The sequence below is a fragment of the Hyperolius riggenbachi genome, chromosome 4 (assembly GCF_040937935.1).
Source record: "Hyperolius riggenbachi isolate aHypRig1 chromosome 4, aHypRig1.pri, whole genome shotgun sequence".
In the NCBI taxonomy this organism is placed as follows: domain Eukaryota; kingdom Metazoa; phylum Chordata; class Amphibia; order Anura; family Hyperoliidae; genus Hyperolius; species Hyperolius riggenbachi.
The window spans coordinates 24,055,100-24,079,346 of record NC_090649.1 but is presented as its reverse complement, the minus strand read 5'-3'; the positions used below and the strand labels follow the sequence as shown (position 1 = coordinate 24,079,346).

At 47.6% G+C, this 24,247-nt stretch overlaps 1 protein-coding gene and 3 non-coding genes across 6 annotated transcripts in view; 1 reads left to right on the top strand and 3 right to left on the bottom strand.

The window, feature by feature from the left end:
- Positions 1-16,091, bottom strand: part of LOC137571137 (uncharacterized) — a 30,476-nt gene extending 14,385 nt beyond the window's left edge. Inside the window, exons 1-2 of one of the 3 annotated variants that reach the window (XM_068279869.1) lie at positions 15,964-16,091; positions 6,444-7,043 (exon numbers count right to left, since the gene is read on the bottom strand). In XM_068279869.1, the coding sequence (XP_068135970.1) occupies positions 6,444-7,043; positions 15,964-16,086 (723 nt within the window). In that variant the 5' untranslated portion in view covers positions 16,087-16,091. Of the gene's footprint in view, positions 1-6,443; positions 7,044-15,840; positions 15,868-15,949 lie in introns of those variants that run through there. The other 2 variants (XM_068279872.1, XM_068279871.1) reach the window with 2 other exon arrangements.
- Positions 11,332-11,403, bottom strand: TRNAE-UUC (transfer RNA glutamic acid (anticodon UUC)). The gene has a single exon. It is a non-coding gene; the product is annotated as a tRNA-Glu (tRNA).
- On the bottom strand, positions 11,861-11,950 carry TRNAY-GUA (transfer RNA tyrosine (anticodon GUA)). Its single transcript is given in 2 exon segments — positions 11,861-11,896; positions 11,914-11,950. It is a non-coding gene; the product is annotated as a tRNA-Tyr (tRNA).
- Positions 16,092-19,981: 3,890 nt separating the features above from the next.
- TRNAD-GUC (transfer RNA aspartic acid (anticodon GUC)) lies at positions 19,982-20,053 on the top strand. Its single transcript has one exon. It is a non-coding gene; the product is annotated as a tRNA-Asp (tRNA).
- Positions 20,054-24,247: the final 4,194 nt, after the last annotated feature.

Genomic DNA, 24,247 nt, shown 5'->3' with positions numbered 1-24,247 from the left:
CCCCTAAAATGCCAGGGCAGTATAGGAACCCCACAAGTGACCCCATTTTAGAAAGAAGACACCCCAAGGTATTCTTTTAGGTGTATGATGAGTTCATAGAAGATTTTATTTTTTGTCACAAGTTAGCGGAAATTGATATGTATTGTTTTTTTTTCACAAAGTGTCATTTTCCGCTAACTTGTGACAAAAAAAAAATCTTCTATGAACTCACCATACTCCTAACAGAATACCTTGGGGTGTCTTCTTTCTAAAATGGGGTCACTTGTGGGGTTCCTATACTGCCCTGGCATTTTAGGGGCCCTAAACCGTGAGGAGTAGTCTAGAATCCAAATGCCTCAAAATGACCTGTGAATAGGACGTTAGGCCCCTTAGCGCACCTAGGTTGCAAAAAAGTGTCACACATGTGGTATCGCCGTACTCAGAAGAAGTAGTATAATGTGTTTTGGGGTGTATTTTTATACATACCCATGCTGGGTGGGAGAAATCTCTCTGTAAATGGACAATTGTGTGTAAAAAAAATCAAATAATTGTCATTTACAGAGATATTTCTCCCACCCAGCATGGGTATGTGTAAAAATACACCCCAAAACACATTATACTACTTCTCCTGAGTACGGCGGTACCACATGTGTGGCACTTTTTTGCACCCTAAGTGCGCTAAGGGGCCCAAAGTCCAATGAGTACCTTTAGGATTTCACAGGTCATTTTGCCACATTTGGTTTCAAGACTACTCCTCACGGTTTAGGGCCCCTAAAATGCCAGGGCAGTATAGGAACCCCACAAATGACTCCATTTTAGAAAGAAGACACCCCAAGGTATTCCGTTAGGAGAATGGCGAGTTCATAGAAGATTTTATTTTTTGTCACAAGTTAGCGGAAAATGACACTTTGTGAAAAAAAACAATTACAATCAATTTCCGCTAACTTGTGACAAAAAAAAAAAATCTTCTATGAACTCACCATACATCTAACGGAATACCTTGGGGTGTCTTCTTTCTAAAATGGGGTAATTTGTGGGGTTCCTATACTGTCCTGGCATTTTAGGGGCCCTAAACCGTGAGGAGTAGTCTTGAAACGAAATTTCTCAAAATGACCTGTGAAATCCTAAAGGTACTCATTGGACTTTGGGCCCCTTAGCGCAGTTAGGGTGCAAAAAAGTGCCACACATGTGGTATCGCCGTACTCAGGAGAAGTAGTATAATGTGTTTTGGGGTGTATTTTTCCACATACCCATGCTGAGTGGGAGAAATATCTCTATAAATAGACAATTGTGTGTAAAAAAAATAAAAAAATTGTCATTTACGGAGATATTTCTCCCACCCAGCATGTGTATGTGTAAAAATACACCCCAAAACACATTATACTACTTTTCCTGAGTACGGCAATACCACATGTGTGGCACTTTTTTGCGGCCTAACTGCGCTAAGGGGCCCAAAGTCCAATGAGCATCTTTAGGCTTTACAGGGGTGCTTACAATTAGGCACCCCCCAAATGCCAGGACAGTAAACACACCCCACAAATGACCCCATTCTGGAAAGTAGACACTTCAAGGTATTCAGAGAGGAGCATAGTGAGTCCGTGGCAGATTTCATTTTTTTTTGTCGCAAGTTAGAAGAAATGGAAACTTTTTTTTTTTTTTTTTTTTGTCACAAACTGTCATTTTCCGCTAACTTGTGACAAAAAATAAAATCTTCTATGAACTCACCATGCCTCTCACTGAATACTTTGGGATGTCTTCTTTCCAAAATGGGGTCATTTGGGGGGTATTTGTACTATCCTGGAATTTTAGCCCCTCATGAAACATGACAGGTGCGCAGAAAAGTCAGAGATGCTTGAAAAGGGGAAAATTCACTTTTGGCACCATAGTTTGTAAACGCTATAACTTTTACCCAATCCAATAAATATACACTGAATGTTTTTTTTTTTATCAAAGACATGTAGCAGAATAACTTTCGCGCTCAAATGTATAGGAAATTTTACTTTATTTGAAAAATGTCAGCACAGAAAGTTAAAAAAGTCATTTTTTTGACAAAATTCATGTCTTTTTTGATGAATATAATAAAAAGTAAAACTCGCAGCAGCAATCAAATAGCATCAAAAGAAAGCTGTATTAGTGACAAGAAAAGGAGGTAAAATTCATTTAGGTGGTAGGTTTTATGACCGAGCAATAAACCGTGAAAGCTGCAGTGGTCTGAATGGAGAAAAAGGCTCTGGTCCTTAAGGGGCGAAAAGACTGTGGTCCCGAAGTGGTTAATTTGTAGTCACCAACCCCGATTTTAAACATATTAAATTAATTGATTTCATGCGCAAAGAGATAGCACAAATGTGCATACAAAATCTGCATAAGGCCTGGAACCCACTGCAAAACACAATCGCTAATCGCAAGCGCTAGCATTTTGTATGAGCGGTTTAACCCTCCTGGCGGTTTGCTAAAAAAATCGCCAGGGGGCAGCAAATCTTTTTTTTTTTATTTATTTATTTTTTTTTTCATGTAGCGAGACAAAGTCTCGCTACATGATAGCCGCTGCTCAGCGGCATCCCCCCAGCCCCTCCGATCGCCGCCGGCGATCGGAGATCCGGAGATCCCGTTCAAAGAACGGGATCTCCCGGAGGGCTTCCCCCGTCGCCATGGCGACGGGGCGGGATGACGTCACCGACGTCATCGACGTCAAAGGGGATTCCGATCCACCCCATAGAGCTGCCTGGCACTGATTGGCCAGGCAGCGCACGGGGTCTGGGGGGGGCAGCTGCGGCTCGACGGATAGCGGCGGATCGGCGGCGATCGGGCACTGCACGCAGCTAGCAAAGTGCTAGCTGCGTGCAGCAAAAAAAAAAAATTATGCAAATCGGCCCAGCGGGGCCTGAGCGGTGCTTTCCGGCGGCTTACCCCGAGCTCAGCTCGGGCTTACCGCCAGGAGGGTTAATGAACGTTTTAGGGAGCCATTTTAAAAAGTGTATCAATTTGCCAGCGGTTGTGTAGCGATTAGTGTTTTAAAGTCTGATTGGCCCTTTCAATTAATTTTAATTTTGTTACAGTGTGCAGTAACTTGAAAACGCTAGCAAAAAAAAAAAAAAAAAAAAAAAAAAAAAAAAAATCGCTCCGTGCAGGTTTTGATGAGCGATTACGCCAGCGATGATATACTTTACATTGAAGCGCTAACGCTAACAAAATGCTGCATGTCCTGCGCTTGCGATTTTTTGATTGACAATCGCTCCAGTTGAAGTTGCCCCATTCATTAACAGTAGCTGATCGTTTTTACAAAATGCTAGCGTTTTCAAATGCTTCAAAAATGCTCTGAAAATCGCCCTTGTGGGTTTCAGCCCTGAACCTGCATCAACACTAAATTATTTGCTTCTCCTCCCTATTAGGGCCCTTTTCCACTAGCAATCGCTAGCGTTCGCGCTAAACGCTAGCGATTGCTGAATCGCAAGTGCTGGAAACTTCCCGGCGATTGCGTCCACGATTTTGCTATGCAATGCACTGCATAGCAAAATCGCGGCAAAGATCGCTCCGCGGTGCGATCGCGTTTGAGTCAAAAACGAATCGCGGTAGTGGAAATTACCTACCGCGATTCCTATGTTAAAAAGCAAACCGTAGCGATTTCAAAATCACTAGCGGTTTGCGATTTTGCGATTCAGCATCGCAAACGCCGCTAGTGGAAAAGGGCCCTTAGTGACACCACTACACATCAGGCATTATTCTTGCAAAAGAGATGTTATATACTGTACTATTATATAAATATTTTCTCTTTTAAATTACAGTTTAAGTCATTAGGAGTCTGAGTCAGCGCATTTTTTCTTGACTCCAGGTACCCAAATTTTGCACACACTCCACAGCCATGATGGAGTCTGCCACATTTATTGCCTTTTGCACAATACCAGATGCCTGGCATCCTGCTAATCTCTTTGGCTGCAGTAGTGTCTGAATCAAACACTCAGGCTGGTTTCACACTAGCAACCTGCGTTATGGGAGCGTTGCGGTGCTAACAAACATCGCAACGCTAAAATAAGCCTTTAGGGATTACCGCTACATTGCACAGTAATCGCCCGTCTGGCTGCAGGCCAAGCAGGAAGTGAGGCTCTCTAGCGCTCACTTCCTGTGGCCAAAACTTGAATTACACTAAAGTGTTTAAAAAAAATAAATAAAAACGCTTCCGCACATGCGCGCCGCAACGCCAAACATTTTTAAATCTCTGCGTTGCCAGAGACTTACACGACTTCTGGTCGCAGCGCATGTTGCCTGACAACGCGTTGTTGCTCGTGCGCCAAACCTGCGACTTTCGGTGCATTGAATTGCATCAGGTTTGAAATGCCCCATAGACTTACATTGGTTTAGTGTTATCCTTTGGCAAAACAGGGTAAGCACAGCGTCAGTGTGAAAGGGGCCTTAGCGCTTCCCCCCTAGTGATGAAGTGTGCCCCGCGCAGTATACTTTAGCTGTCAGTGTCTGCTGCTGGCTCCGTCCTCCATCCACATACCCCACATGGTTGCTATTGTAACATGGGCGTATGTGTGACATCAAACACGTGCCCATGTATACGCCAGCAACCACGTGGGGCGCATGTGTGGACGGAGCCAGCGGCAGACATAGACAGGTAAAGTATGCTGCACGGGCACATTCCACCACTAGGGAGGGCAGCATCGGGGGTTTCACTGATCTTCCCGAGATCGCACCCCATTACCGACATGCATCAGATCGAACATGTCGGCCCTACATCTTGCAGCCGATTCAATACATACAACCAATTTCAGACTGAAATTGGTCGCATTGTTGATCGGGCATGCTCTTAGCAGCACCGCTTTTCATCCGACCGGATTATAATAATCGAATCGGATGGTTGGTCGGCCGCCAAGTCTCCTGATATGTGACCACCTTTAGCAAACAAGCATGCAGCTAACCCTGTAAGGCCTCGTTTACATTACACACGTTGCCGTCCGTATTTCGGGAACGAGTGCAGGAGACATAAACGCACAAACATCAGGAGTGTATAGACTGCACTGTCTGATGTTCACACTGCATGTGTTGTGGACCAGTGCGGTCTGGGAACGCATGCTGCATGCATTTTTTGACGAAACGCATGGCTGTCCATTCACTACAGTGAATGGGAATCAGCCAAGCAACGCATGCAAATGCAGATGGCGTGCATTCGTATGCGTTGCGGTTCCGATCGCACAGCCATCTGCGTTGGTATTGTGGACATGGCCTAAGGCTTCAGAAACACCTGATCTGCATTCTAGTTCAGGGTCTATGGCTTAAGGGGCTCATACACTGGTCGATTTCAGCCATCGAGCGATTGGAAATAGATTGCCGATTGATTTGATCTGACAGGATGGAAGATCTAGGTCGATCTGCTGCTCATAGTTTTGCATTGGATCTAATGGTGCAGTAATGCCTTTAGATCAATTTTTAATAGATTTCATTCTGAAATCTATTCCTAGTATATGGTACACATCATTCGACCTGACAGGCATCTGACAGAAATCTGATGGTCAAATCGAATGCAAATCTATCAGTGTATGGCCACCTTTAAAGTATTAAGAGGCAAAAGATCAGGACAGTCAGAGGGATATGGATGTTTCCTTTTAAACAATACCAGTTGCCTGGCAGCCCTGCTGATCTCTTTGGCTGCAGTATTGGCTGAATCACACACATAAAACACGCATGCAGCTAATCCGGTCTGATTTCAGTCAGAGCACCTGATCTGCTGCATGCTTGTTCAGGGGCTGTAGCTGAAAGTATTAGAGACACAGGATCAGCAGGAGAGTCAGGCAACTGGTATGGTTTTAAAAAGAAAAATTCACATCCTTCTGGCAGGGAACACACTTAACTTTCAGTTTTCCGCGCGCGTTTTTCTGCATACTTTTTCTGCACACCAAGTGTGTCTCTATGCAGGAAAACACATGCGTTTTTCACAGCAGCTGATGTAATTGATAGAGAAAACTGCCAAAATGTGCAGAGTCATGATGCAGAATGTCAGTTTTTTTTTCTGCGCGCGAACAACACAGTAAGTGTGTACTAGCACATTGATTAACATGAGTTCTCAGTTTATCTGTGCAGAAAACGCGCACAAAACAGTCAAGTGTGTTCCCTGCCTCTCAGTTTAGGTTCCCTTTAAAAAGGGGTGTATTATGTCAGCCTCCAAATCTCTCTAACTTGGTGAGCTTTAATGATAGACTGTATTTGATAAGAACATTGCTTTGCCTTGATAAACACACATACACACAGCATATTTGGGGTGGTCCATTTTCGTGAAACATACCATATTGCATGTAATGCCATATAAACCATTCATTTTTTGAAACCCCAAAACTCAATGCCTGGACTATGACCAGTTCAAATACCCCCTAAAACCAACTCCAGTACCTCCAGGGGTACACGTACCACATGGTGACAGCCTAGTCTCTATGTCAGTACTCACAGATTACACTGAAATCCAAACGTACCCGAAAGTATTTTCCCTTCAGCACTTGCACAATGGCGTGGCAGGTTTCAGGAATTAAGACCCCCAGAGCCTGTGGTGAGATAGCCGTCATGAATTTGAGTTCCTCCAGAGAACTCCCAGTGGCCAGGTAACGCAGGGTGGCCACCAGCCTCTGCTCGGCTGAGATGGACTTCCTCATGCAGGTGTCCTGCTTCTGGATGAGCGGGGTCACCTTCTGCAGTAGGAAGTTGAAGTTCTCATCCGACATCTTCATCATGTTCCTGAAGTCGTTGGGGTCGTTCTCCCGGATCACCGGCAGGATCTGCGTCTGTGGCATGGAATCCCTGGTCTGCAGGTAATCCTTCGTCCAGAAGGCTCGGTGCCTTTTGTGCTTCTTCAGCTTCTTGTAGCAGTTGACCATGGCTATGGCCAGGGCAGCCCGAGCTCTCCTCTTAGCCACATAACTCCCGCTGGACTCGGCTTTCAAGCGTTCTATGAGATAGGAATGAGACACCATTTGACCAGGGAGCAGAGTGAGAGGAGAAGCAGTGGCTGACATCACTTCCTCTGAAGGCTCCATGTTGCCTGCTGAAATGCAGGCTGACAATGCTTTCTTGCAGGTCTGTGAATGTAGATGGAGAGAAAGGGGGAGGGCGGTTAGGGCTGGGCTGTTTCAAATTTCAGGCTGGGCTTACCAGTTTAACTCCTTCATGTACACTGCTGCAAGCACTATTCACATATTACAAAGGAAGCATTGGTCACCAGACGTGTCCCTCGCCCTCAGCAAGCAACCAAGCCAAAGCTAAAGATTCCACAATACACACAGATCAGTTTACGAGGATATTGGTGGATATTTGTTACCCTGCAGGCAACTGGCATTAGCAGAAACCAAATAAGTACTTTGCACTCAGAAACCAACTAATTAATTAAAGGATACCCAAACTGACATGTGACAAGATGAGATAGACATGTGTATGTACATTGCCTAGCACACATATAACTATGCTGTGTTCCTTTTTTTTCTTTCTCTGCCTGAAAGAGTTAAATATCAGGTATGTAAGTGGCTGACTCAGTCCTGACTCAGACAGGAAGTGACTACAGTGTGACCCTTACTGATAAGAAATTCCAACTATAGAACACTTTCCTAGCAGAAAATGGCTTCTGAGAGCAAGAATGAGGTAAAAAGAGGAATTTCTTATCAGTGAGGGTCACACTGTAGTCACTTCCTGTCTGAGTCGGGACTGAGTCAGCCACTTATATACCTATACCTGATATTAAACTCTTTCAGGCAGAGAAAGAAAAAAAGGAACACAGTATAGTTATTTGTGTGCTAGGCATTGTACATACACATGTCTATCTCATCATGTCACACGTCAGTTCGGGTATCCTTTAACTGAAAGCTTCATCAAGCTGGCAGGGTATGTGATCATTAGATCTATTTATAAAGGTGGCAATTTGCAGACTGCCAGAGAAGCGCCATACTTCCTGCACAAGTAACAACAGGTTTCCGGGGACCATGTCATGTTTATAGAAGTGGCAACAAGGTACAGCTAGCTACACACATCAGATAAATATCTTTGGCGAGACAAGTAAAGATACAGAGAAGAGAGAAACAAATAGGTGGACAACTAAAGCATTTCTCAGATCAGACCTGATAGAAATTATTGATTTGACCGTCAAGCTAACAGAAAATTGCATAGTGTGTACTAGGCATTATATCTACTGTAGTTTCTGTGTAGCAGTATGCATAGATCAGCCCCCAATTATATCAATAACAAACTCATGCCCAGAGGCTTCAGCTCAGAGCTATGTTTAATGATGGGAACACTTGATACGTTTGTCCCGTTCAATCCTCCGCTGATCGTTTTTTTCCGCTCAATCCTCTTTTCTTCTGCTCGTTTCTCCATTCACTTCTATGAGAGATCGAGAGGAATATCGGACATGACGGAATTTATTAATCGAACGGCAAAACGTACCGCGTGTTCCCAGCATAAGGGCCGTTCTCACTGGGGCAATTAGCGCACGATTAACGCTAATCACCAGCGATCGCTAGGGCTTTTTAAAGTGCTAGCCCAATATTGAGCATATGGCAGTGATCTCACTGCCACGATTGGCGCAGATCGCTGGCGATTTGCGGCAATCACAAAACACTCTACATGCAGCATTTTACAGCGAATTCGATTTGAATGCTACAAAGCACTGATCGCAAGCACACAGTGATATTACCGTGCTAACTGCGGTAATATCATCAGCGCTAATCGCTAACATTTTGCTATTCCAAGTGAGAATGGGCCCTTTAAGTCCTGTTTGCATTTCAATGGAATTTAGCAGTCTTAAAGCAGAAAGTATTTGCGATTCTTCAGGTTGGAGGCAACATTCTGCTTTGGATAGCATCTTAGTAAGGAGGCTTTTTGATCCCTTTCAGTCCCCTTACACACTCCTGGGAGTTCTGCTTCACCATGAGCTTGCTGGGCAATCTGCATCTCAATGGGGAAAACAAAGATGCAGAGAACAGCTGGAAACCTGTATTCAGCTGTGTCTATTCAGAACCAAGAATCCCCTTTTACCCTGCAGCCCTCCCCCACATTGCAAGCCTAACCCAACCCACCCACACACGTTCCATACACACTAGAGATTAAAGTCTGCGCACACCAGCCAGCGACATCGCTCAAATGTCATTACAAGTAGTTTAAAAGTCAATCACACCCACACAGATATTTTAGAGGGAACCCGGGGAGAGAGGGATATGGAGGCTGTCATATTTATTTCCTTTTAAACAATGCATGTTACCTGGCTGTCCTGCTGATCCTCTGCCTGTAATACTTTTAGCCATAGACCCTGAACAAGCATGCAGCAGATTAGGTACTCTGACTAGACTGGATTAGCCATATGCTTATTCCAGGGTTTTGACTCAGACTCTATGCCAGAAGATCAGAAGAACAGCCAGGCAACCGGCATTGCTTACAAGGAAATACATATGGAATCATCCATATCCCTCTCACTTCGAGAGCTAAGGCATCTTTTTAAAAGGGGTTCTGTGGTTCTTTTAAAGAGACTCTGTAACAAAAAAAGTTCCCCTAGGGGAGTACTGACCTCGGCTTTCCCCATCCCTGTAGCCGCAGGCAATCCAGCGCTGGCTCCCCCGAAGTCTGCAATCCACGCTTGGCAAGCCTGACAAGGCTTGCTATATTTACCTTCCCTGACTCCAGCGGGGGCGCTATTGCGGCTCTCAGCACGGAGATGGGCGAAAATAGCCGATCTCTGTAGGGTCCGCTCTACTGCGCAGGTGCAGGAGACTTGCGCCTGCGCAGTAGAGCGGCCAAACAGCGATTGGCTATTTCCGCCTATCTCCGAGTGGAGAGCCGATACTGCGCCTGCGCTGGAGCCGGGAAGGTAAATATTTACATCCCCGCTGTTCCGGGAGCTTTATCTCCACCGCTGTGGGACACAGGAGGACAGGGGAAGCCGCAATAGGATCCGCAGGCTTCCCTCTACCGAGGGGAGTACCCCCCAGGGAAACTTTTTGTTGTTACCAGTTATCTTTAAAAAACAAAAAAAACTTACCTGGGGCTTCTATCGGACCCCTGCAGCTGTCATGTTCCGCGCCGTCCTCTTACAATGCTCCGTTCCCTACCGCCGGTTAGAGCTGGTCCACACTAGACACAGTTGCAGGACGGACACTGCAGTCCGGATCAGGGGAAGTACCCACCGTACTGCAAACTGATGAAAGTGCATCAGTTTTGCATCAGTTTCCGTTCAGGTTTTTCCCTGACAGAAAACGTCTCCATCATTAGGAAGGAGTGGGAGGATTTTTTTGGGCCAATCATAAAGCTCAGGCTATCCGTTTTAACATCTGTTTTTTGCCTGTGGAGCTGGAGATGCGTTTTCTCATTGCTTTCACTACCCCCTGCGTGTATCCGTGGTCCTGATCCGTTGCGTGAAAATGCAGCAGGTCCGGACCTTCCGTTCAGGTTTTGAAAACGGATCCCCGCAAACGCAGACGGATCCGTTTTTTGACTTGGGTGAGGCTGGCTGCTATTTTCAACATTAGTATCCGGGACTCCGTTTTTCATCAGGTTTAAAAAAACGCAGCCACGGATACGTTTCCAGACCTAGTGTGGACCAGCTCTTACCGTCGAATTATTCGTCTAACTAGACTAATGCAACTGTGCCTGCACGGCCACGCACGTCCTAGCTCCCGCTCGTGTCTCCGAGAGCTTACTACGCAGTCGCAGTACGAGAAAACTTCATACTGCGCAGGAGGCTCCCGGAGGCACGAGCGAGAACACGCGCAGGCACAGCTGCATTCGTCTAGTTAGATGAATAATTCGACGGTACTCGGCGGGGAACGGAGAATCGTAGAGGACGGCGCGGGACAGGACAGCTGCAGGGGGCCGGTAGCTACCCCAGGTAAGTGTCAGTTTTTGCTTTTTTAAAAGAACCACAGAACCCCTTTAAAATGGGAAAATGCCATACAATCATCCAGCGGACAGAAAGTGAGGGAGATCCGTATAACTGGGTACAAAAAGCAGCAGCAGGAATCCTGGACATGCCAACTCCAATCTACACTATCCAGAACGTATGTCTTTTCATGTTCATTCTTCGGCCTGAAAGCCAAACAGCAGCACCCACTGCTTCCATCGCTGTCTGGTCACACAGGTTTCTAGAGTAAGGGACTTCCTTCAAGCAGCAGAGGATCCGAGAGACTCTACCACCACTAGGGGGCCCTCCAGCTGAAAGCCAGCTCTTATTATCCCCTTCTATTTATCAACAGAAAGGATAAAACAGCAGCAACGATAGAAACATCACTTCGGTAGCAAATTGTATTTATGTAAAAACCCTATATAGATATTCCTTTACTGCAAGAAGGTGCACACATAACAAGAAAAAAAAATACAAAACATTTGGTGTTCCCATACCGGGAGTCGAACCCGGGCCGCCTGGGTGAAAACCAGGAATCCTAACCGCTAGACCATATGGGAGCCATACATATCATCTAAACGTAAGTCCACATAACTGAAGACTCACTAGTGTGACAAACATTCAACTGAACAGCCGATCAGAGTGTATAACATGCTCACAAATACGGAGCAAGCAGAGATCAGCACATCTATAACTGCCACTGCATATGTCTATCTCCACTGGTATGGAGCGCGATCTAATTATAAATGAGGTTTAACTGTATATGGTATGCTAAAGCACAACATAAATCCGCACAGTACCCTATTTACAAGCGATTTGAGTTGCAATGCTTCAGAGACACAAACAAAGCAGTCTTCACATATAAAATATACAATACTGGTCTTGTTATGCCATATTTTTGTTGTTGAATGTTACAGTATCGTATAAACTGTAAGTAGTTCAAAACACATTAAAAGCACACTGAAAACAACCAAACTATATGTCCCTAACTACTCTTGTCCAAAAATAAAAAATACTTCCTTCGAACCGGAATCGAACCAGTGACCTAAGGATCTCTGTTAGATATGCCTCTACAGTCCTCCGCTCTACCATCTGAGCTATCGAAGGAGTGGTACAAACCAATTGACACTCTTGCCTGGCCTGAGCCATATGGGACAACATGTTTCACTGTAAGAAAAGCTGAGGGTATACTACAGTGCACCAAAACAACTTTCTAAATCCATGGGGCCTATTTAGAAAGTTGTTTTGGTGCACTGTAGTGTGCTGCTGCTGGCTGCTCCTTATCTTCAGGATTACCCCTCCCAGTCCCTCTTCTTCATGTTCCAAAGGATCCTTCATTCTAATACCCTTTCCCCAAGCGGCACTGTGCAATTGAGAACTGGGCCGTCACAATTAACCTCCCTGGCGGTAAGCCCGACCTACGCTCGGGCTAGCCACCGGAGAGGATCACATGGCCCCCAGAGGATTTTTGTTTAAATAAAACTTGATTTAAATGCTTAAGCTAGCACTCTGCTAGCTAAGTATGTCCCCCAAGTCCCTCCGCTCTCCCCCGATCTCCGAACCACCCGGGGATCCCGCGATGGTGCAGCCTCCCAATCAGCTCCAGGCTTCGTATTAGGGAGGATCGGGACTGCGCATGACGTCATGTTTCGATCGTCGCCATAGCGACGACTGAAGCTAAATAGTTAAGCTGCGGCTCTCGCAGGATCGCGGACGGGTAAATATTGCCGGGGGCGATCGGGGGGACAGAGCGGTGCCGGGGGACTTGGGGGGCATATTTAGCTAGCAAAGTGCTAGCTTAATTTAAATCAAATTTTATCCAAAAAAATACTTCCGCGGACGCAGCCTCTGAAACTGGATACCACTAGGGAGGTTAAGAATTGCGAAAGCACAGCTAAATCTGTGAGCACAGGTGCACTTTGAAACTTGCACAGTTCACAATTGCTCTGCATTGCTCGAAAGAACTTCCGGGCAGCTGTGGAGATAAAGGGATCAAATACAGGGGGGGGATGTCGAGGTCAAAGAATCTAGCCCACCGTGGGCTTCTATCAATAGTTCTCCCCCCCCCCCCCCCGATTCAGGGGTACATTAAAGGGTACCGGAGACAAACCATTCCCGATAAAATATACAAGCATGGGACTTCCTCCAGCCCCCTCCGGCCTGATCGCTACCATGGCGTCCTCTTCTTCCTCTCTGTACCGGCCCCCAAAAATCCATCAGCCCGCGCATGCGCTCTCCCGTCTCGTTCCCACGTTCTGAACGCTCCATGCGACAAACGCGGCGGGAGCGCGCGCATGGCCCGGCAAATTACATCTCCCTCCGAGTTGTGACAACGTGGAGGGATAATAGTATTTAACGCCGCCACTGAGTTTAGCGGCAGCAGGGAAAACAGACATTTGGCTCTCCCCGCGCAAAACTGAGTAATGATGGCCAAGTAGATGCAAATAACTGAGTTAATGCAAATTTTTATGCAAATTCATGCATCTTGAAAATGAACCGATCCAATTTTACCTCAGCAGAATTTGATTGGTTCATTTTCACGCTGCATACATTTGCTTCAACTCGAAGTTATTTGCATCTACTTGACCATCACTAGAACTGAGCAGCACCAAAACAATATGTATTGCCGTGGGTACGCTGCAGATGCCCCAGAAGAGCTCCAAGAGGACCCCTTTTCGAGCTCATCTTCCATCCGACACGATGAGTAATTTTTTGGGAAAATTTAGTGTATGGGCACCTTAAAAATATCCTGTCAGATCAACAGGTCAAATCAATGTACGACAGGTCCGATCAACAACAGGACTGATTCAGTGCAGTAGTGATGGGAAAATGTATCCCGGTAACAATCGGGAGCTGATCACACCTGTCCTAAGCTATCAATTCCACCTGTCAATCTAACAGGAAATTGCATGGTGTGTACCAGGCCTAAGACAAATCCTACGTACTATGTAAGTGCTGACAAGTCACATCCTATGTATTTCCGGAGCACAGACCCCATCCTCCTCAGACTTCCATCAGCCACGAAGCTTCCATAAGAAAAATCCTGTGAATCTTGTGCTGACCAATTACATCCTATGTACTTTATGAGCATGAACCCCATCCAAACCATTTCCACCCACGCAATCTTCAAAAGACTGAGTGCTGACAAGATCCAATGTACATAAGAGCCTATGTACATTGTAAGCATGAACTCCCGTCCCACTCTTCACCAGATACTCACATACCTCCCGTCTCAATGTGCCAGTGACTGTTGATGTAATGTCTGATTGCGCTGCCCAGAAGCTCCCTTCCACACTGAGTAGCACGCATGCACAGTGTGAAGTTAATTATGCTGCTGGTGGTAAAATACTAAATATCTGCGCTTCCACGCATCCTACACTCACCAAATTTTAAGGGTAGGGAGGAGACCCCCGAACGACTTATATGCCAAATTGCAGCCCCCAAGCCCTGCTGGTTCAGGAGACATTACAGAAACCTATCTGGGGAACCAGCGTGGTTCAAGGGGCCACAATTTGGCAAAGAGGTAGTTTGGGTGGTCCCCTCCATACCCTGAAAATTTGGGGAGTGTAGGATGTGTAGCAGAGATATTTAGTATTTTACCACCGGCAGCATAATTCAATACAAAATGTGGCCGCAAAGTCTCCTACTGCGCATGCGGGGCAGCGCAAATTAAACAGGCAGCGCAATCAGACACAACACCGGTTTGAGAGGTATGGTAGAGTCCTGCTGCCAGGGGGCCGCAAATATGTTTGTTTTTTTTTTTATTCGATAGCCGCTGCTCAGCGGCATCCCCCCAGCCTCAAAGAATGGGATCTCCTGGAGGGCTTCCCCCGTCACCATGGCGACGGGGCGGGATGACGTCACCGAAGTCATAGGGGACTCCGATCCACTCCACAGCGCTGCCTGGCACTGATTGGCCAGGCAGCGCACGGGGTCTTTGGGGCGGCTGCGGCGACGCGTACAGCGGCGGATCGGCGGGTAGTGGCGGCGGTCGGGCACTGCACGCAGCTAGCAAAGTGCTAGCTGCGTGCAGAAAAAAAAAAATTATGCAAATCGGCCCAGCGGGGCCCGAGCGGTGCCTCCCGGCGGCATAGCCCGTGCTCAGCACGGGCTTACCGCCAGGGAGGTTAATTAACTCTCTTCTACATATTGTTACCACCTACGGCGTTTACATTCAGTTAGCCGGGCGCATTACATACAGTTTAGCCGGGCGCATCCGGCGTTTACATTCACAGTTTTGTGATTGAAATTAGCAACAACAGCACCACCTGCCGGATGCGCCCCGCTAATGGGTAAGTACCAAAAAAAAAAATTATATATACATATATATATACATACACACACACATACATACTTACCTGGGGCTTCCTCCAGCCCCCTTCATGCTGAACGCTCCCTTGCCATCCTCTAGCTATTGGGCTGGGCCATTCCCTCAGTCGGAGCATGTGCAGTCCGGCTGTGTGCTCCCATCACTGGAAGCGTGCTGCGCACAATGCTCCTGACGGCTAGGCCGCACATGCGGAGTACACCTCAACTGGAATTACCGGGCCGCCTAGCAGAGGATGCAGGCAGCTGGAGGAAACCCAAGGTATATTATATATATATATATATATATATATATATATTTTTTTTTTTCCCCCTATCCCCCAGGTCACCTCAGCCAGTAAACATTATTAGCTCCCCATATGTGACATACAGAGCCAGCATTGGACATTATTAGCTCCCCATGTGTGACATACAGAGCCAGCATTGGACATTATTAGCTCCCCATGTGTGACATACAGAGCCAGCATTGGACATTATTAGCTCCCCATGTGTGACATACAGAGCCAGCATTGGACATTATTAGCTCCCCATGTGTGACATACAGAGCCAGCATTGGACATTATTAGCTCCCCATGTGTGACATGCAGAGCCAGCATTGGACATTATTAGCTCCCCATGTGTGACATACATTGAGCATTAAACAGACATGTAAGGATGTAATGAGTGCTGACAGGCCACATGTTAGCACAATGAGCCATCACACCTCTCCCTCCAGTCACATCATCATACAGAGTACTCATCCCTCCCTCCATGAACCAGCCTGAGAGGCAGCCATTATACCTGCTGCTACACACCATACAGGGCAGCTCTGCGAGGCGGGAGCTCCTCCCCCCGGTCACGTGCAGCAGCTGGAGGAGCACTGAGGAGAGGACTGCACCGCACCGGAAGTGCAGCCTGGAGGCGGGAACTGTGCTCATCACGTTTGCCCCTCCCACCTGCACCTGGAGAGCACTGAGGTAGACTAGGCGCCGGAAGTGCAGGCCGCACGCGCCGGAAGTAGGGACCTGAAGGCGGGAAGGCGCCTCCTGCTCAGTGCAGAGATTTGCACACGTGTCTGGTGATCATGTAAGCCGCGCACAGGAGAGAGGGGAGTCAGTGTAGAGCACTGGTCCTGACTCACAGCACATGTCCAGGGCAGAGAATCCTGCTTTCATCAGTAATATGTGGAGGCTGGCTGTGGATTTCTCTCCCTTGTGTGGGTAAAGCTGCCCCCTGCTGTGTGGTGTGGGGGCTGGGGAGATTTGTCCTAGGCTGCAGGCCCTGCTGCTGTCACTCTGTGGAGAGGAAGGAGTGCTGGGACCTGTCATACCCTGATTGTATATCCTCACCCTTGTGTGGGTAAAGCTGCCCCCTGCTGTGTGGTGTGGGGGCTGGGGAGATCTGTCCTAGGCTGCAGGCCCTGCTGCTGTCACTCTGTGGAGAGGAAGGAGTGCTGGGACCTGTCATACCCTGATTGTATATCCTCACCCTTGTGTGGGTAAAGCTGCCCCCTGCTGTGTGGTGTGGGGGCTGGGGAGATCTGTCCTAGGCTGCAGGCCCTGCTGCTGTCACTCTGTGGAGAGGAAGGAGTGCTGGGACCTGTCATACCCTGATTGTATATCCTCACCCTTGTGTGGGTAAAGCTGCCCCCTGCTGTGTGGTGTGGGGGCTGGGGAGATCTGTCCTAGGCTGCAGGCCCTGCTGCTGTCACTCTGTGGAGAGGAAGGAGTGCTGGGACCTGTCATACCCTGATTGTATATCCTCACCCTTGTGTGGGTAAAGCTGCCCCCTGCTGTGTGGTGTGGGGGCTGGGGAGATCTGTCCTAGGCTGCAGGCCCTGCTGCTGTCACTCTGTGGAGAGGAAGGAGTGCTGGGACCTGTCATACCCTGATTGTATATCCTCACCCTTGTGTGGGTAAAGCTGCCCCCTGCTGTGTGGTGTGGGGGCTGGGGAGATCTGTCCTAGGCTGCAGGCCCTGCTGCTGTCACTCTGTGGAGAGGAAGGAGTGCTGGGACCTGTCATACCCTGATTGTATATCCTCACCCTTGTGTGGGTAAAGCTGCCCCCTGCTGTGTGGTGTGGGGGCTGGGGAGATCTGTCCTAGGCTGCAGGCCCTGCTGCTGTCACTCTGTGGAGAGGAAGGAGTGCTGGGACCTGTCATACCCTGATTGTATATCCTCACCCTTGTGTGGGTAAAGCTGCCCCCTGCTGTGTGGTGTGGGGGCTGGGGAGATCTGTCCTAGGCTGCAGGCCCTGCTGCTGTCACTCTGTGGAGAGGAAGGAGTGCTGGGACCTGTCATACCCTGATTGTATATCCTCACCCTTGTGTGGGTAAAGCTGCCCCCTGCTGTGTGGTGTGGGGGCTGGGGAGATCTGTCCTAGGCTGCAGGCCCTGCTGCTGTCACTCTGTGGAGAGGAAGGAGTGCTGGGACCTGTCATACCCTGATTGTATATCCTCACCCTTGTGTGGGTAAAGCTGCCCCCTGCTGTGTGGTGTGGGGGCTGGGGAGATCTGTCCTAGGCTGCAGGCCCTGCTGCTGTCACTCTGTGGAGAGGAAGGAGTGCTGGGACCTGTCATACCCTGATTGTATATCCTCACCCTTGTGTGGGTAAAGCTGCCCCCTGCTGTGTGGTGTGGGGGCTGGGGAGATCTGTCCTAGGCTGCAGGCCCTGCTGCTGTCACTCTGTGGAGAGGAAGGAGTGCTGGGACCTGTCATACCCTGATTGTATATCCTCACCCTTGTGTGGGTAAAGCTGCCCCCTGCTGTGTGGTGTGGGGGCTGGGGAGATCTGTCCTAGGCTGCAGGCCCTGCTGCTGTCACTCTGTGGAGAGGAAGGAGTGCTGGGACCTGTCATACCCTGATTGTATATCCTCACCCTTGTGTGGGTAAAGCTGCCCCCTGCTGTGTGGTGTGGGGGCTGGGGAGATCTGTCCTAGGCTGCAGGCCCTGCTGCTGTCACTCTGTGGAGAGGAAGGAGTGCTGGGACCTGTCATACCCTGATTGTATATCCTCACCCTTGTGTGGGTAAAGCTGCCCCCTGCTGTGTGGTGTGGGGGCTGGGGAGATCTGTCCTAGGCTGCAGGCCCTGCTGCTCTCACTGGGGGGGGGGGGGGGGGGTTGCTGGGACCTTACACACCCAGATTGTGTTCTTCTCACCCTTCTGTGGGTAAAGCTGCCCCCTGCTGTATAGTGTGGGGGCTGGGGAGATCTGGCCTAGGCTGCAGGCCCTGCTGCTGTCACTCTGGGGAGGGATGCTGGAAGTTGGAAACTTCACACCAGGTAATGTAATGGTGGCAGCACTTGTGTATTGCTGGAAACGTTGGTGGAGGGTGAGATCATATCAAGAAAGGTGGGGGGGGGGGGGGGTGATTTGATTTTGCAAACTGATCCATTGCTGTAACCATGAGCATTTACCAGCACTGGTTCCACTACAGCAATAAGGAAAATAAACATGCCCATCTCTGCAGCAGCAGGTGTGTTTCCTAGTCCCTACTGTGTCTTTCTGTCTCCATCTCCAGCTATGAATAGAGGCCAAAGTGTCAGGCCTAAGGCCTCCTTTCCACGAACTGTTGAGCTGTGTGCTCGGCAATCAGTTACCAGGCAGCAGTGAGCAGTTACCAGGCAGCAGTGAGCAGTTGTCAGAGTTTGAGAGGCATTTCACTGCCTATCAACAGTTTGTGGAAAGGAGGCCTTACTGAAAGACAGGAACGGAACTGATCAAACCTTGTTTTATGGATCTGTGTAAATAGGTGGCTAAGTTTAGATGACAACTTTAGTGAGAGGGATATGGAGGCTGCCATATTTCCTTTTAAAGGAATTGTCAGGCAATGTGAAAAAAAAAGCTTTACTCACCTGGGGCTTTCTCCAGCCCCTTGCAGCAGACTGTCCCACGCCGACCGCTCTGCTCTCCGCGCATGGTATTCAGGCCGACCCCGAGGTCGTCCCTGCGCCTGAGCGAAGCGCCGCTGTCAATCAAACCCATGTTGTATGCGGATTACTGGTTCTGCCCTGCGCAGTAAGCCGCGTACAACGTGGGCTTGATTGACAGCGGTGGTTCGCTCAGGCGCAGTAGGGACGACCTCGTGGTCAGCTTGAATACAGTGCGCAGAGACCAGGACGGTGCCGGAGAGGATGGCGTGGGACAGTCGGCTGCAAGGGGCTGGAGAGAGCCCCAGGTGAGTAAAGCTTTTTTTTTTTTTGTTTGTTACATTGCCTGACAATTCCTTTAAAGGCAACCTAAACTGAGAAGGATATGGATTTTTCCTCTTCTAATAATACCAGTTGCCTCTCCTGCTGATCCTGTATCTCTAATACTTTTAGCCACCGCCCCTCAACAAGCATGCAGATCAGGTGCTCTGACTGAAGTCAGACTGGATTAGCTGCATGCTTGTTTTGGGTGTGTAATTCAGCTACTACTGCATCCAATGAGATCAACAGGACTGCCAGGCAACTGGTATTGTTTAAAAGGAAACATCCATATCCCTCTCTGTTTAGGTTCCCTTGAAGCAATACCAGTTGCCTGTCATCCTGCTGATCCTTTGCCTAGAATGCTTTTAGCCATACACCCTGAACATGCATGCAGTAGATCAGGTGTGGCAGTTTTGCCAAATCTGACAAGATTAGCTGCATGCTCGTTTCTGGTGTGATTCAAACATTATTGCAGCCAAATAGATTAAGGCTGCCAGGCAACTAGTATTGTTTAAAAAGCAAATAAGTATGTCAGCTTCCCAGGGTGGTGGGCGTGTGCATTTAGAGGGTAAGCTTGCCCTTTTCTTGTATGACTGCACACTGCCTTTGGCCTCCTGCTATAGTCTGTCAATAGCAGCCTTGTCCTCGTTAGTATAGTGGTGAGTATCCCCGCCTGTCACGCGGGAGACCGGGGTTCAATTCCCCGACGGGGAGGCTTTTTTTTTTTTTTTTTTTTTAATCTTTCCTTTTCTTTATTTTTTCCTGCACTTTAATTAGCTGTAGTAAAAAATGCTAATGGAAAAAAACACATGCAAGAGCCATTTTTTGCCATAAGTGTAAAGCAAGGAGAAGAATGAGCTGAAGGGGAACCAGTGTTGTCCTATGACAGTGATAGGCAAACTTGGCTTTCCAGCTGTGAAGGAACTACAAGTCCCATAATGCATTGCAGGAGTTTGGCAGCCACAGTCATGATTCATAAAGGAAAATGCATTATGGGACTTGTAGTTCCTTAACAGCTGGAGAGCCAAGTTTGCCTATACACTGTCCTATGAGATGTAATCGCCTCTCCGGCTTTACACTAGATTTTGGTATTCCAGAATTTTGTACAGTTCATGAATGATGCAGGTTGCTTTGAATGAATCTATTCTCTTCTGGTTGCTGGCATCTGGAGAATATGGCGGCTCTGTGGACGTCACTCAGGACCCCTTATGATGTCACCCAGGAAGGATGTCGTTATACCGGGACAACGTCTGTGAGTTGAGCAATCTTCTTTCCATGATCCGTCTTGAACTGAAGCTCGTGTATATTTCTTGGGGGTCTTGCATTCCTTTCTGGCTGATATTTATGTCAGACTTCATTTGTTTGGTCATTTTGAAGAGTGTACATTCGTGCTCACATTGGGCTCTATTCTCAAAGAGCCAAAAGTTCCGCAAAATTTTACCGCTATATTCCCGCCAGCGGTAAACCCCGCATTTTTTCCACATTCACTAATATTTTCCGCATGTTTTCCGCATGCGGGGAAAAAGATGCGGAAACTGCCATTATTCATGCGGGAATCATGCGGTAAAAAGGTCGCATGAAAAAGTGATTAAAAGAAAAAATTAAAGAGATGCGAGCATAATATTGCCCCTGTTTAACTCTCTAGTAAGGCCACATCTGGAATATGGAATTCAGTTCTGGGCACCACATTACAAAAAAAGATATTGCAGTTTTAGAGCAGGTGCAGAGACGAGCAACAAAATTGATACGTGGGATGGAAGGTCTCGCTTACCAAGAAAGGTTAGATAAACTGGGTTTATTTAGTCTAGAGAAAAGACGCCTTAGAGAGGATCTAATTAACATGTATAAATACATCAGAGGGCAATATAATAGCTTGGCGGATGAGCTTTTTGTCCCTAGGCCTTCTCAAAGGACTAGAGGACATGATCTGCGCATGGAGGAAAAATGTTTTAGCCATTTATTTAGGAAAGGGTTCTTTACAGTAAGAGTGATTAAGATGTGGAATGCATTGTCACAGGAAGTCGTTGTGGCAAACTCTATACCTGCATTTAAAGGGGGCTTAGATGCTTTCCTTGCGTTGAAAGACATCCATGGCTACAATTACTAGGTAATGCCTAATGATGTTGATCCAGGGATTTTATCTGATTGCCATCTGGAGTCGGGAAGGAATTTTTCCCTTTAGGGGCTAATTGGACCATGCCTTGTAAGGGTTTTTTCGCCTTCCTCTGGATCAACAGGGATATGTGAGGGAGCAGGCTGGAGTTGTACTTTGTACTGGTTGAACTCGATGGACGTATGTCTTTTTTCAACCAAAATAACTATGTAACTATGTAACTATGTAAGTCCAGCAAGCACAGCTCTTAAGCCTCCACACTTCATTAAAGTCAATGGGATGCGGAATATATCACCTACTACTTGTAGGTGATAAAAAATCGGTAAATAACGACGAAATGATGCGCCTGAACATTTTTGAGAATTGATTTTTTTTTATTGCGGAAAATACCGACTTTTGCAGAAATCTTTCCGCATGAATCCCGCACTTTTTCCGCAGGCGGAAAAAACATGCGGAACATTTTGAGAATGTCAACTTGACTGTATTTTGGTCGCAAACTTCCCGCATGTACTTTACCGCATGCAGGAAGTCTTTGAGAATAGAGCCCATTGCGTGTGTGGCGGGCTTATTTTCATATATCATTCACAGAGTTGTAGCAGCAATTCGTTGCCGCAGTATTTCCAGCTCTACCTCTCTGCTATATTCAGTGATGGCGACGGCCCTGATTCAGTTATTCTTTTTTTTTTTTTATTTTTTTTTAGTCTCCTCCCAAGTAATGTTTTTTCATCATATGTGTAAAAATCATTTTTAGCACTTTAAAGGGGTTCTGTGTTGGGGGGGTGTTGAAAATAAAAATGGCCACTTGGGGCTTCTATCAACCCCCTGCAGCTGTAATGTCCTCCTACGATCCTCAGTTCCCCGCTGCCGTTCTTGGTCTGATATTCCTTTAACAAGACGAATAATGCTTACTCTGCACCTTCGTATTGCACAGCAGAGGTGCAATACAAAGATTTCTTGTACTGCGTCTGCGCAATAAGCTCCCGATGAGCGAGCACGTGTGTGGCCATGGCTGCGCAGCCGCAGTTGGATCAAATACCGGATTGGACCGGGAACGGCGGATCGTTGGAGGACGACGCAGGACATTACAGCTGCAGGGGGCTGGTAGAAGCCCCAGATAAGTGTCCGTTTTTATTTTTAAACCCTCCCCCAACCAGAACCCTTTAAAAGTGCACCTGAGAGGGCAAAGGAGAAAAAAAAACATGGGGCTTCCTCCAGCCTGATGGCTCCCTCGCTATCCTCCTCCACTGCCTGGATTGTGCACAGTTGGCCCTGTAAAGTCCTCCAGTCGCTATAGGCACAGTCTGGTTGCGCTCCTGACGGGAGAGTTCTGCACAGGCGCAGAATGCTCCCAATGACAGGAGCATGATGGGCACGTGTCTGGCTGGGCTGTGCATGTGCAGTACACCCCGGGCAACTTTCCAGGGCCAGTTGTGGAGGATCCAGGTAGTGCAGGAGAATGGTGTGGGAGCGATTAGCCTGGAAGGGGCTGGAGGCGATACCACCTATTATGGGGGGGGGGGGGGGGGATAGGAGCATATTGGTTTGCTGTTTACACTAAATATTTACTGTGTATCACCTAAAGCCTTGTACACACTATCAATTATGATTAGCCAATTTTACCACCTCCTTGTAGTATGGGAGCTTACCTGCACAGTCTGCTCATAGTATTCAAAATCTTTTGGCTCTCCTACTACCAGGGCTGTGGATTTGGAGTCTGAGTCGAGGAGTCTGAGTCGGGGCAATTTTGGGCACCCGGAGTCGGACTTGGAGTCGGAGTCGTGGTTTCATAAACTGAGGAGTCGGAGTTGGAGTCGGAAGATTTTTGAACCGACTCCACAGCCCTGCCTACTACATGGAAGTGGTAAAATTGGTCAATTATAATTGATAGTGTGTACAAGGCTTAAGGCTCGGTTCACATTGGCTCCGGTACACGGATAGGATCCTAATGCCTGGCACACACAATGCAATTTTCCATCAGATTGATGGTTGAATACATTTTTTCCAACAGGTCTGATCTGATATCTACTTGATTTTCTGATCACCTCTATACAAAATCGATCGGAAATCAGATTGGACCTGTCGGAAATAATTAATTTGACGTCAATCTGACAGAAAATTGCATTGTGTGTACCAGGCATTACGGAGGTGAATGGATCTTATGATCCGTTCACATTGCTCCATTAGAACGGATCCCGCAAGTTTCGGGAGGCTGGGATAAATCCTGAGTGGCAGACGGCTCACATTGGTTTACGGAATGGATCAAAAGCTGATGAGTCTTTACAATGATCATTTTTTGGATCTGTCTAGTGTGAACTGGGCCTAAGCTTAAAGCACACCTGAAGTAAGAGGTATACGGAGGCTGCCATATTGATTTCATTTTAGGCAATACCAGTTGCCTGGCAGCCCTGTTGATCCTCTGTGTCTAATACTTTTAGCTATAGCCCCTGAACAAGCATGCAGCAGATCAGGTGTTTGTGACATTAATCTCAGATCTGACAAGATTAGCTGCATGCTTGTTTCTGGTGTGATTCAGACACTACTGCAACCAAATAGACCAGCAGGGCTGCCAGGCAACTGGTATTGTTTAAAGTGAATGGGAACCACATTTAAAAAAATGAGACAGATACTTACCCAAGGAGAGGGAAGGCTCTGGGTCCTATAGAGCCTTCCGGCTCCTCTCCTGGTCCCCTCACTCCGGTGCTGGCTCGCCCGGGAGCAGTATTTCACTAATTTAGTCAAATACTGCTTTACCCGGCCGAAGGAGGCTTCAGGAGGCTTCAGGGAGCCCGAGTGCT